The sequence below is a fragment of the Pseudonaja textilis genome, chromosome 17, assembly GCF_049901715.1.
Source record: "Pseudonaja textilis isolate UNSWEBS1 chromosome 17, rPseTex1.2, whole genome shotgun sequence".
NCBI lineage: Eukaryota > Metazoa > Chordata > Lepidosauria > Squamata > Elapidae > Pseudonaja > Pseudonaja textilis.
In genome coordinates, this window is record NC_142006.1 from 1,310,308 (window position 1) to 1,324,329 (window position 14,022).

The following is a 14,022-nucleotide window of genomic DNA, read 5'->3' on the forward strand; positions in this document are numbered from 1 at the left end:
GAAGGGGGAGGAACTGAGCCATGGCAGTTCCATTAAGTCGGGGGGAGGGGGTATCTCGCAGCCCAGACTTGAACCCGGACATCCCACTGACCTTGTTGTTTTGCATGTCCTTGTTAGCACCGTTCTTCAGCAGCGCCAGGGCAGCGTCCATGTTGTTCACAGCTGCGGCCCAGTGCAGGGCAGACTTCCCTGGAGGGGAAAAGGAAGAGGGGAGACAGTAAGCAGGCCGTTCCGCATCTCCCTTTGGCTGACCTATCAGGGGAGGCTTGGGGGGCCCACGGGTACCTAGATCTGTGATGGCGAGCCTGTGGCACGCAGAGCCATTTGTATGGCCGTGCAAGCCCCAGGCAAACCTACCTGCACTGCGCATGCACACGCCTCCCAGCTCATTTTTGGCCTCCCAGAGGCTCGAGGGAAGCCTCTGCAGCCTTTGTAGGCCGAAAACCAGGCCCATTTTGTCACTTCCCGTATTCCGGAAATACCAGAAGTGACAAAACAGGCCCATTTTTCGGCCTACAAAGGCTGCAGAGGTTTCCCTCGAGCCTCTGGGTGGCACAAAAAGGCCTCAAACGGCCTGAAAATCAGCTGGGAGGCGCAGTGCGGTAAGGGAGCAGCGGGGACTCATACACACGCATGCGCAGGGGGAGTAGCACGCATTGCCTTCTGGGTGCCGGCACGTGAGCACACGCGCAATTTTGGGCACAGGAGCCCACAAAGGTTAGCCACCACTGACCTAGATCATCCACAGCATTGACATCGGCATGGCAGCTGATGAGATCTTCCAGCATGCCTTCCACCCCCAAGCGGGCAGCCAAAATCAGAGGGGTGGTCCCATCATGCATGCGGGCATCCAAGTCGGTGGCCCTGTTCCGGATCAGGATCTATCCGGGGGAGGAGGAAAGAAGCACCTTGGTTAGCAGGTAGCCAAAAAGGACTGAGATATAAAGCACCCCAACTAGAATTGTATTTGCACAAAATTGCAAAAGTGGAGATATTCCTATTGAAGAGACTGTGATTAGGAAAATATTAGAATGTGCAGGAAGGAATAGGTTAACAGTTGCGATTAAAGAGAAGGAACGAAGCAAATATTATATGGATGTGGGAATCGTTTTATCGATGGTTAGAGAAGAAATATGAAAGTTAGAAACAAAAGAAGACTAGTGAAAGATAGAGACTAGGTTCATAGAGGTAAATAAGCTAAGCTGAGGGTTGTTATAATAATTAGATATATTATCTATCACAGTAATAAGCTAAGAGAGGAGAATTGACACTGATTATTCCTGGAAATTTCAATTGTTATTGAACAAGATCTCTGTACCCAGCTGACACACTGTTTAATGGATGATGGATTGTTTGTATTAAAAACTAGCTTAATAGCCGTGCTTCGCTACGAAACTATGTGGTCAGGCTTAGTTTTTTGGGAGGAAAATAAGGGAGGGGCGGAATTCTGCCTCTGCCTATCAACATCCAACGGTATTCATCTGGCTAGCCTCCTGTCAGTGTGTGAAAGAGGGGAGGGCTGTTTGGAAACTGAAAGAGTATTTGCTGTGTGAGCAAGGAGACAGCAAGAAGCCTGGGTGTGGCTTAGCTCAACTGTTCCCTACTAAAGCTGCTTGGTGCTGTGAAACTAAAATTGAAACTGAAACTCCTCTGCTTGTGTTTTGCATTTGGAACAGATTTCTTTTCAGGTGGGGAGGCGGAGTAGAACTCATTAGAATCAGAGCGAGTTAATAGTAATAATAATATAGGAAATACTCTAAATGCTCTGATGGCCATTTCGAAAAATCCTTTCTTAGTGAGCACCTAGAAGCCAAGGCAAACATATGTGCCAAATTTCAGGTTTGTAGGCTTTACGGTTCTGGAGATATTGTGATGATGCGTGAGGGTTTTTTTGCTTTTAGATAGATAGATAGATAGATAGATAGATAGATAGATAGATAGATAGATAGACAGACAGATGTAGAGATAGATAGATAGATAAATGATAGAAGATAGAGATAGAGATGATAGACAGATAGATAGAGATAGATAGATAGATAGATAGATAGATAGATAGATAGATATAGATAGATAGATAGATAGATAGATAGATAGATAGATAGATAGATAGATAGATAGATAGATAGACAGACAGATAGATAGATAGACAGATGTAGAGATAGAGATAGAGATATAAATGATAGAAAGATAGAGATAGATAGATGATAGATAGATAGATAGATATAGACAGATAGATGTAGAGATAGAGATAGATAGATAGAGATATAGATGATAGAAAGATAGAGATAGATGGTAGATGGATGGCTTGATAGAGATAGAGATGATAGATAGATAGATAGATAGATAGATAGATAGATAGAGATAGATAGATATAGATATATATATATATATATATAGATATAGATATAGATATAGATATAGATATATAGAGAGAGAGATGACCGATAGATAGATAGATAGATAGATAGATAGATAGATAGATAGATAGATAGATAGATGTAGAGATAGAGATAGATAGATAGAGATATAGATGATAGAAAGATAGAGATAGATGGTAGATGGATGGCTTGATAGAGATAGAGATGATAGATAGATAGATAGATAGATAGATAGATAGATAGATAGATAGATAGATAGATAGATAGACAGAGATAGATAGATAGATAGATAGATGGATGGATGGATAGATAGATAGATAGATAGATAGATAGATAGATAGATAGATAGATAGAATAAAAGATTTACAAAACAAAAAAACAAAACCCCGCCCCCACTTGGTGGGAAGGAGCGGGGCAGAGGCGTCTGCTGACCTGGAAGACGCCCTGGGCATCTGCAGACACGGCTGCATGGAGGGGTGTCTTGCCCATGTGGTCCTGGATGTTGGCATTGGCGCTGGCTTCCAGCAGCCGCTTGGCGGCATCCGAGCGCGCGTAACGGGCAGCCAGGTGGAGAGCCGTCTCTCCCGTGCGGTCCGTCTGGCTGTGCAGGTTGGCTCCCTGGTAGATGAAATCCGAAATGACCGCCGGGGTGTCCTCCTCCTCCTCGCTGTTGCCCGTCTCCAGCCCTCCTCCGCTGCAGGAGGCGATCATCAGGGGCGTGTATCCATCTGGCCAAAGAAGGAAGAGGAAGCCGTCGGTCACCGCAGCCGGAAGGCCAGGCCGGCTGGGGAATTGGGGGCTCGATTTCATGGAGGGTCGCATCAGGGTTGTCTTTGACCTCGGGGGGCGGGGCAGATGGGCACAGCTGGGGTGGGCGTGGCCAGCTTGATGTCACTCTTGCCAGGGGACACCTGTGGTGGCCCAGGTGGGGTTGGGGGGAATCTTCCTGCAGCCCTCGGCCCCGTTTTCGCTGGTAGAGACACTGCGGGCCGATCCTTCACTATTTCCAGGGCAGCCCCATGGGCCAGAGCTAAACACCCCATGGGCCTTGAGTTTGAGCCTCCCGATCGAAGGGGTTGCCACAAAAAAAAAGAGGAGGGGGGTGGGGTCAGCCTCTTCTCCAAAGCACCAGAAGGCTGGACAAAAAAAACTGGATGGAAACTAATCCGAGAGAGAAGCAACCTGGAATTAAGGAGAGGCTTCCTCACAGCGAGGACAGTTAACCAGTGGGACAGCTTGCCACCAGAGGTTGTTGGTGCTTTATCACTGGAGGTTTTTAAGAAGAGACTGGACAACCATTTGTCTGAGATGATATAGGCTCTCCTGCTTGAGGAGGGGGCTGGACTAGAAGACCTCCCTTCCAACTCTTCTCTTCTCTTCTGCTTTACTCTACTCTATTCTGTTCTGTTATTCTATTCTACTCTACTCTAATATAGTATAATGTAATATATAATAATATAATATATAATAATAATATAATATAATATAATAAATATAATAAATAATATAATATAATATAATATAATATAATATAATATAATATAATATAATATAATATCCTTTGGTTTTGTCCGTTACCAGCGTCCGGCACAATGCCACAAGAACTAAAAAAAAAAGCGCTTCACCTGGGAAGAATCAGAACGAAATGGGACTCCATGCTCAGTTGTTCAAGAGGAAACATTTTGTGAAACAACTGAGTCCATCATCCAGGTTGTTCTCATTATCTATCTCCCTCTCTTTGCTCCGTGGACCTCTATTTTTTCTTTTTTTCCCTATTTGCCCAAGTCTGCAATTTAGACCTATTGATACTGGCCAGACTTATACTGCACTTTCCTGCCACAGAGATAAACGAAAGGAGCCCCCCCAAATGTGAAACCAGCACCCTGATAAGAACACACAGATCATGTTGTGGATTTTCACTAGGCAGCTCCGCTCATCATTACTGCGATTTAGATGGTCACCCACTCACCACACAATTCGGGGTGGCTAACAATTATTTTTTAAAATAGCAAATAATCAAACAATCAAAACATCAACACCGGAAGACCATTGATATAATTAAAAGGAGCTCCCGGGTCTTTTGAAAGACAAGGCAGGACTGGACTGCTGGATAAGGAACTTGGAAAAAAATGTGGGATTGGTTGTACCTGCTGACTGCAGCAAGAATTCTTTAGGTGCAAAAATGGAAAGACCTATTAATCCCCAACCTGGAGGAATGGCTGGGTGGAGGAGGCGGATAAGGGCAAATCCACTGTTTTAATAATTAAAAAAAGTAATACATTTATTTTATTTTTTTGGCTGCTTAGAAACTCCTTCTAGACTTCGTGCTCGGGCAGGAAAAATGCAAGTTTGATTTAGATCTGTGGTTATAGAGATGGCTAGTCTATACTAAGTATGTAAAAATAAAACGTTGAGGCTTTACCTTATAACTTTTATTCTACTGTGCTCCAAAAATTTGGATTTTGCTGCTTCTTTGTTCTTTTCCACCCTATCCCACCTTTTCTTTCCTCCTCCCCGTTTCCCTATTGTCTTTAATCTTTAATTTGGATCTTATATTATGAAAGGCAATAAAATAAATTCAAAACGAGGAAGGCAGGCAGGGTTGAGGCCACCTGGAAATTGGGGGGGGGAGGATCTTTTCCAGAATCCAGGCTACCGACTGGATCGTGTAGCGGTCCATCATTCGCTCTCGTGCCAAAGACCCAAAGGCTCCTTGTCCTACCTGGCCCTCGGACGTTAACATCCATGCAGTCGGCGTCGATCTCCCCCTGGGGTGGGGTGGGGGCCATGGAGGAAATGCGCAGGTCGGCTGCGTCCAGATGCTGCTGCGTCCACTGCCTGTGGTCAGTCTGGTCATCGGGCAGCATCACCTGTTCCTCGACCTGGGAAGAGAGGGATGGAGAAGTCAGGTGAGGATCCACCCGCCAAAGATGCCTCTGTTCGCTGTTTTTATGCCCTTGTTCTCAAAATGCTATGGGGGTGCGGGGAGCCAAGGGTATCAGCTGCCTCCTCCACAGAGAACCATGAAGGAGGAAAAACGATGAGAGGAAAAAACAGAGCGTGTGTATTTTCAAATATGTAATTCTCCACACGGAAGCACTGATGGGCCCATTCATCCAAGGGGTGGGCCTGTAAAGATCCAAAAAAAATCACCTTGCACTAAACTCTATCCTGCTATTTCTCAGCATTTTCCTGTCAGGCAAATAACCCCATACACCTTTGTGGTCCTAACTTTATTCCTGGGGATTTTTGACTTTCTCTCAGTGAAGTTTTGCTCCTTCTATTGTTCTAGACGTGTTTTTCATGGCGTCTTTGCAAAGCTCTCCCCCCTGCCCCCCCCCCCCAACTTCCCGATCTGAAAAAGCCCCCACAGAATGACTGCTTCCAACCCATCCTGGCCAGACCCCTAGGCTGGAGACAGCGGGACTGGGGGCTGCACCACGCAAGGGAATCGTTGAAGCCATCGGTGAAGAATTGCAAGAATTGCAATATCAGGCTCCATGTGTCGTTCTTGGTTGGGTTTTAGCAAGGTAGGGACAGCTTTAGTCGCTGCATGAAGCTGTAATATATGTGTGGAATTGCACGCTCCTTCTGTGAAATTCTCTTCTTCTTTGACAAAAAACCCCGAGTTCCCCAAATCCAGACTGAATGAGAAGCGGTTAGGAAGAAAAATCTGGCCCAAAGCAAAGCATCCCTGAGGAGCTTACTCGGAATTTCTTGGTGTTCAGAGTCTCTTCATCGCCCCACTCGTTCTGGTTGTCGTCCATCAGGGTCCCATTTGAAGCATTTTTCAAGGGTCTAGAGGGCAAAGGGTTGGGGGAAACGGAGGAAAGGAAGGAATTAAAGGAATTAAATCCACGGAGGGAAATAGCCCGGCAACCAATTCCAATGGCTGTCCACAAAACGAAGTGGAGTAAAGACTAGACAAGCTAAATAAAAAGACCCCATTATTCTAACAGTTCAACCTTTTATCCATGCTGAGGGTGTAAATCCCCCCCCCCCCCAAAAAAACCTCCTTAAAATGTAATGATTTTGGAACCTTTCTACAGAAGTCAAACTAAGTTTTTTTTAAAAAAAATAGCAAGGAATTAAAATTAAGACCCAGAATGCCAGATGTAGTAGAAACAGAGCGGTTTGGGTGATGTGCTTGTGTGTATATTCTACATAAAATCAATCTATTTGTATAAACTCTGGATGCTCCCTTCGGGGTTATATGAGCTGGACAATGCAGGGGTTTCATTTGTCGCCTTCAACGGTTTGACCCTTCGGGACCCTTGTAAAACCACCAGACCTTTTTCTCTCCTTTAAAAAAAGAAATATCTCTTTTTAAAAAATGTGCTATCATTGGATCTTTTTTCAGGAGAAGGTACTAAAACTACACAATATAAAATACACGTAGGCTGTCTTTTTTAAAAGAAAGCCCACAGTGCTGAGGTATTAAAAACATCAAATGATATATGCACTTCTATATGCACTTAAAAGAGAGAGAAGGCAACGTGGAGAGCCTGAGAGGCCATAAAATATAACCAATTACTTCGTCACCTGTGATCATTCTTGAATGAAAAATTAAAGTCCTCTTAGAAGCCAGTGAAAATAAAGGTGAGACTTTTGATCCCACCCGTATTCTAAAATTTACTCAGGACACCCACTGAGAGAAAACAGCACAAATCAATAATACACCCACCCACCCACACCCCACTTCCAACAGATGCCCCCCACCACCCAGGGCCAAAGAGGCAGCAGCCAAAGAGGTGTGTTTCCTACAATTCGTCCTGTGTGGGGCAGAAAAGCAGCCCCTTTCACAAAATCACAGGACTATTACTGGCCTCTATTTCCCCTGGACTGAAAAAGGAAGCCAAACTTCAAAACGCTTCGAAAAATAACATACTATTTTATTATTTTTATTTCTTGTATACGATGTTTTGAATGCCCTTTCTAGGCTGCCTTGAGTTGCTATGCGCGAGTAGGTGGCAATATAAATTTTCTAAATAAAGTTTTAGTCCCAGCTGAGTTTCTCTGGCTAAATGGAACTCAAAGCTGGCATGCAGTAGACATTAAAGAGCCCAACACGCTAAATTGGGGTTAATGAGCTGCCACTGCTGTGCTCATTCTCATGCTTTTAAAAAAAATAAATAAATCCCTAAGCAAATAAATCCCATCCCTCTTCAACCAGATGTCCCGTTAAGACAACAGTTCGATGCTATTTGCGTGAACCGGACAGAGAGCGAACAACTCTCTAGGATCGGTCAGAGGATCCGGTTCAGATCCCAACTTCTGCAAGGAGGGGAAAAGAAGGCAAGGGGGTGGGATTACTCACTTCAGCCCCACGGAATCCTCTCCCAGCGGTTCCCGGCGCTTCTTCTTGCTGGATTCGTTCACTTTGAAGCCTTCCGGGAACCAGAGATGCCCATGTTCCCTGCGCCGCTTGCGAGTTGCCAAAACGCCGATGCCAATGCAGGAGAGGAGAAAGAGAAGCGGTCCCACCACATACATAGGATACCACTGGCTGCTGCTGGGCGGGTCGGCGGTTTCACCTAGGACACAAAAGCCAAGAGGAGGACCAAGGTGAGACCGAGGGAAGGTGCACCCCAGCCAGGAGACGGGAAAACTGAGGTCCAAGCAGCCCCACCACTCGTCCCCCCCACCCCACCCCTCCCTATCCAGATCCCCGGGAGGAGGAGGAGGAGGAGGAGGAGGAGGAGGAGGAGGAGAATTTCGATGTGGTTCATCAGCAGTGCAAACCCTCCGTTGCTGCACTGGGGGGAAAAAGCTTATTTTCCTTTAGGAGAAAAAAGGATTAGCCCATTTCAAATCATTGGATTCCACATTGAGCGGTTAAATCCAAAGGATTGAGGAGGATTTGGGAGGCGCACACTTCAGCTCTTCACATGTCACGGATCGATTAGAAGGTCTGGGGCAGCTTCCCCCCCTCCTCCTTCCCTTGCAATAATTATTTTGAAATAAATTCCGGAGGGGAGACAAAAGTTGAGAAGTTTTCTTCTTTCCCCGCTTCCAACGAGTAGCAAGGGGACGGGATTTTTCTTTTTACAGGGTATTCAATTCATTGCATACGGGACTCTTCGCTGCCATGTTTTAACACCTGTTATTTTACAGGAATTGGCTTGTATGTTGTACATTAGGCACAGGCGGGGCACATGTGTGTATTGGGGGGGCCTGTGCTGGGTCTTTTAACTCAAGAAGCGTATCGAGTTGCATCGGGTGGAATTAGCCACGAACTGTAAAACCCATTATTAACTTTAATCCGCTATTTCTCAACCTTGCTAATTTTAAGCATGTGGTGGGTTTCAACTCCCAGAATTTCCCAGCCAGCATGGGCAGCTAGGGAATTCTGGGTGTTGAAGTCCGCATGTCAATGCCGACGCTGAGGAACATGGCTTGCTCACATTCTGTAAGATTAGAAACCAAACAAGTTTTGATATTGGGAAACTGAACCCCTAACTACACGGCTTCGATGCCAGGTGGATATTTTAACAGATGACAATATAGAGATAAGGCCACACCTGGAGTACTGCAATCAATCTTGATCGCCATACTACAAAAAAAGATGTTAAGACTTTGGAAAAAGTGCAGAGAACAGCAACTAAGATGGATCAATGTATGGGATACAATGAAGGCATATGCTAGAGGCTTGATAATAGACTATACAAGGAAAAGGAATACTATGAAAAGGCTAGCCTCTAAGGCTCTAGAGGATGAGCATAAAAGACTTGAAAAAGAACTACAGAAAATGTCACAGAAAAAGGACATCAAGCTAAAAATGGATATAATTAAACACAAAATGGGTCAAATAGAGAAAGAAGAATTAGCACAGAAAATTAGAGGTGCTAAACAGAACTACTTTGAAGATGCAAACAAACCAGGTAGATGGTTAGCATATAAACTAAGAAAGGAGAAAGAATCAAGGAAAATATTGCAGTTAATAGATGATCAAGGCCAAGTTTGCCATGGCAGTAAAGAGAAGAAGGAAATCCTTCGAGACTTTTATGGGAAATTATATAAGCAGAGAATATTGATGAGGAAAGAGTTAAGCAGTATTTACAGAATGCTAATTTACCCAAGATACCTAAAGAGACTGAAAAAATGTTAGATAGCAATATAACTATGATGGAGTTAACTGAAGCACTCAAGAAGCAAAATAATGGAAAGGCACCAAGCGCAGATGGACTTCTGGCAGAATTTTATAAAACATTACAAGAATTGTTGAATCTCCCATCGCTAGAAGTTATGAATGAAGTTATGTTAAAGAAGAAGATACCCAAATCATGGTCAGAAGCATATATCACACTTATTCCAAAAGAGGAGGCTGATCCATTGCAAATTAAGAACTATAGACCTATTTCCCTACTAAACGCAGATTATAAAATCTTTTCTTCAATATTGGCAGAAAGACTTAAATAATATTTAAATAACTTCATTCATTCTGACCAAAATAGATTTCTGCCAAAGAGACAAATTAAAGATAATATAAGAGTAATTTTGGATACCTTGGAATACTATGAGGCAACATCCTGAAAAACAAATGGCTTTGATATTTCTAGATGCACAAAAGGCATTTGATAATGTGAATTGGCGATTTATGTTATTATTGTTGGACACACGTCGTGTTTGGGGAGCTGGGTCAGGACAGCTTACTTTTCACAGCTTCGATCTTGTAGGGAATGTCCAAGCTGTCGCTGGAGGCCAAGGCGCCCAGGAATGCCGCTACGTCGTTGGCACTTTGGAAGCACTGAGAGGAGGCCTGGATGCATTGCCGGTTGTCGATTTCCAGGTGAACGATAGACCTGCAGGTGTCAAATAGAGAAAGGGAGGACGTACAGAGATAAACAAGACTGTCCCGGTTGGAAGGAGGAGTGGTGGTGCGCTGGCCTCAAGGTGGAACTCTCCAGCATGGTTCATATTTACGACGGTCGCATTGTCCCGGGTTCCAGCAAACCTCCATTCCGATCAGTAACTCCGAGACAAACACATCTCAAAAGTACCTTTATTAAAATAGCACCCGGCACATCTGTGGAAACCGGAAACTAAAAGTTTTCGGGCTTCCCACAATTTCCCAAACTACAAATCTATCCCCAACTTGGCCGTCATGACATCACAGGGCCCAATCACGATCCATCCCAAAGTAAGATCCTAATTTCCTCCTGTGACCTTGAACTACCGAAAAGAATTTTATTTTGTCCACTTAGAGCTACTGAATTGAAATCATCGCCCTCCCACTTTCTCAGGCTATATGGCAGCCGACACTTCTGACAAGCAAAGTCAGCGGTCAAGCCAGGTTCATTGAACAACCAAGTTACGACCGACTTAGCAATTGCTGCGATTTCTCTTAGCAACCGTGGCAAGAGAGGTCATAAAATGGGGTAAAACTCACTTAACTGTCTTGCTTAAGCAATGGAAATTTGGAGCTTAATCTGGCTGTAACTCGAGGATCCCCTGTGTTGTGCTGGGTGAGGCAAGAGGCACTCAGCACCGGCCTTTGGGCTATTCTCCTTGAATGTCCCAAAAGCCCTTTTTTTCAGGAGGCAACTGGACTTTCTTATTTTTTTTTCCTTTGAAGACGTTTCACTTCTCATCCCAGAAGCTTCCTCAGCTCTGACTGGATGGTGGTGGGGAAGGGAAGGATTTATACTCCTTGCACACAGCCGGTCATTTGCATCCTTTTAAGAGAGTCATTGAGGGCACCTGGAGGTTTGTCTGTGTCCTCAGGGTCACCTGAGTGGTGCAAATGCTTCCTGTAGTCTGCAATTTTTTCCCTCTGGGGATCCATCCCTCCTCCCACCCCATTCCAAAGGGGTCCATCCCAAACTGTACAGCTAAAAGTCTGTAGAGATTCATGTAGCCATTTAGATAAACCTTCAAGTGCTTCAATGACCCTCTAAAAAGGAAGCCAATGACCAGCTGTCTGCAAGGAGTATAAATCCTTCCCTTCTCCACTGTCCAGTCAGAGCAGAAGAAGCTTCTGGGATGAGAAGCGAAACATCTTCAAAGAGAAAACAATCGAAGTCCAGTGGCCTCCGGAAAAAAGCACCTTTGGCACAACCGTGACCTGGAGGATGGAGAATCTCTACAGACACAAAATGAACTGTTGTCAAATCGAGGAGTTTCTATTTAGGGTCTCCGCCTTGTCCTAGACCAGGCAGGGGGTCTCCAACCTTGGCCACTTTAAGCCTGGAGGACTTCAACTCCCAGACAGCTGCCCGGGGCATTCTGGGAGTTGAAATCCGCCAGGCTTAAAGTGGCCAAGGTTGGAGATCCCTGCTCTCAACTACACACACACACACACGCACACACACACACACGCCGCAGTGGCCTGCTTACCCGTAGATTTCCACCTGGTCCAGCTCTCTCTTTGGCCTCCGGCTGAGCGTCGAGTGGAGAGCTTCCGTCACGCTGACCACCACTTCGGACACGTCCGGCCAGCCGTCCGCTGACCTCTTGATGCGGTGCTTCTTCAGCTCTTCCGGATTCCCGAAATAAGGGAAGATCATGGACTCCCCCTTGGCGTCCTTCTTGAAAACCACGTTGGTGTGCAGGACCCGGCTGAGCTCCCGCAGGAAGTTGAGAGAGTCGTTCCTCAGGACGTCGGGGCTGATGAGGACCACAATGACCAGGGTGCCATCGGCGAGCCTCTCGGGCACGTGGTTGGCACAGTCCAGGCCGTCCCATTCGCACTCGGCGCTGTTGCAGCCCTTGTCACAGTTGCCGTCGGAGAAATGGTCCTTGCAGTACTGATCGTAGAGAGGACTGCCAAGAGGGAGGGAAGAAATGAGTGAATGGAGCCTCCACTTTCAGGAGCAGTGTATCTCTGAATGCCCTATGGTGGAGACGCAGCAGAGGATACGTTGCCTGCCACAGGTAGCCAGATCAGATCACCTGGCACGAAAGACCACTGCAATTCGGGTTTCAGAGACACTGACTTTATATAAATCACAAGGATTGACAGATTAACAGAGTTGGAAGGGACCTTGTAGGTCATCTAGCCCAACCCTCTGCCCAAGCAGGAAACCCTACACCATTTCTGACAGATGGCAGTCTAGCTTCTTCTTGAAAGCCCCCAGGGACAAAGCTCCCACAACTTCTGAAGGCATCTTTCATGTTCCATGCGTTGACTGTTCTCACTGTCAGGAAATTCCTCCTTATTTCCAGGTTGGACAACTTCCGTCCATTCTTCCTCGTCTGGCCTTCGGGTGCTTTGGAGAATAGCTTGACCCCGCCCTCCTCCCTCCAATATTGGAAGACTGCTATCCTGTCTCCCCTGGATTGACAGCTAGATTGGGAAGGATGAGCAATCACCACAAAGGGAAGCTGCTGAGGGTCTCTTCGGCCCAGCAAATTTAGCCCCTGGCTTCATTCCCTTCCCAAAGGAAGAGTTGGGCCCAAGTGCCTCATGCCCCAGGTGCTGGCCAACCGCCCGCAGCCACTTACTTGCACTGCAGCTCAACCTTCTGGCAGTCAAAGCCGTCGTAGAGGCAGCCGCTGTTGTTGCACTGGACGTCGCACTTGCCGTCGTTGAAGTAGTTCCAGCACTGCAGGGCCTGGGTGCAATTCTTCCAGGGATCGTTGAAGTTGAGCGAGCAGTCCCCGCCGTCCCAGCTGCAGGCGTGGTTGTTGCACTTGATGTTGCAGATCTTGTTGCCAGCGAGGCTGGGGCAGCCGGGGATTTCGCACTTCTCCTCCACCAGGGGAGGGGGGATGTCCTGGCCAGGCCCCCCGGGGAATTCGAAGTCCAGGAGGTGGCAGTTCAGGCCGTTAAAGTTGACGGGGCAGAGGCAGCGGTAGTGGGGCGGCTCCGGGAGGAACTGGCATGTGCCCTCGTTGTAACAGGGGCCCGAGTGGCACGGGCTGTGCGGGGGGAACTGGCACTCGGGGCCGGTGAAACCCGGCGCGCACATGCACCTGGACTGCCTGGCGCTGGCGACGCAGGTGCCGCCGTTCAGGCACCGCAGCGTCCCGCAGCTGCGCAGGTCGTTTTCACACGTGATGCCGTCCAAGCCCTGAGCGGGGAAGAAGGCGGAAATGAAGGAAGGACCAACCAGACTCGGGGGGACAAGAGCTCCAGATCAGGGGCCATCTGGCCAAGCGGGGGTGGTACCCCAGCCCTGGCCTTGGGGACTGCCATCAGAGGGCTCTCAGGTCTGTCCTAAGTGCCATCAAAAGCCGCCTTTCTAGAATTGTGGGGTTCCACATCCACTCCTTAGAACTGTGAGGTTTCATAACCGCTGTCCTGCCCCTGTTGGAATCTGATTCCGAGGGGGAGGCTGAGCAGCTGACAGGGAATGGGAGTGTGGCTCTGGTGGCTGTGGAGGAAACTGGGGAAGGGCACAGGCCGGCTGGGCATTCAGAGGAAGACCCAGGGCCATCCCTTCTTCATCCTAGGGCACGCAGGGAAAAACGGAGAAGGGAGCAACGTGGGTTACGGGGCAGAAAAGGGCCCTGATTCCCTTCATTAGCTGCAGCTGGGAAAACAGGATTTAAAAAGAGCGTTTGCCCACCGTACCTTGCTGGAAGCAAAGCGTGCATTATCTTTGTTTGTCACGTCTTATCTGGGCTCTGGCGTCGTCCTCCCAACTGTGTGTGTTTCATTATCTTTTGAGTTCTGCAATTCCTTATCCTGCCCTGTCTCGTT

The 14,022-nt window shown here is 46.9% G+C and overlaps 1 protein-coding gene across 1 annotated transcript in view; it reads right to left on the reverse strand.

The window, feature by feature from the left end:
• NOTCH1 (notch receptor 1) overlaps nucleotides 1-14,022 on the reverse strand; it is a 105,835-nt gene that overhangs the window by 3,040 nt on the left and 88,773 nt on the right. Inside the window, 9 exon segments of the mRNA XM_087914367.1 lie at nucleotides 92-189; nucleotides 734-881; nucleotides 2,811-3,106; nucleotides 5,101-5,260; nucleotides 6,086-6,176; nucleotides 7,696-7,912; nucleotides 10,032-10,180; nucleotides 11,715-12,140; nucleotides 12,822-13,390. Coding sequence (XP_087770493.1) covers nucleotides 92-189; nucleotides 734-881; nucleotides 2,811-3,106; nucleotides 5,101-5,260; nucleotides 6,086-6,176; nucleotides 7,696-7,912; nucleotides 10,032-10,180; nucleotides 11,715-12,140; nucleotides 12,822-13,390 — 2,154 coding nt within the window.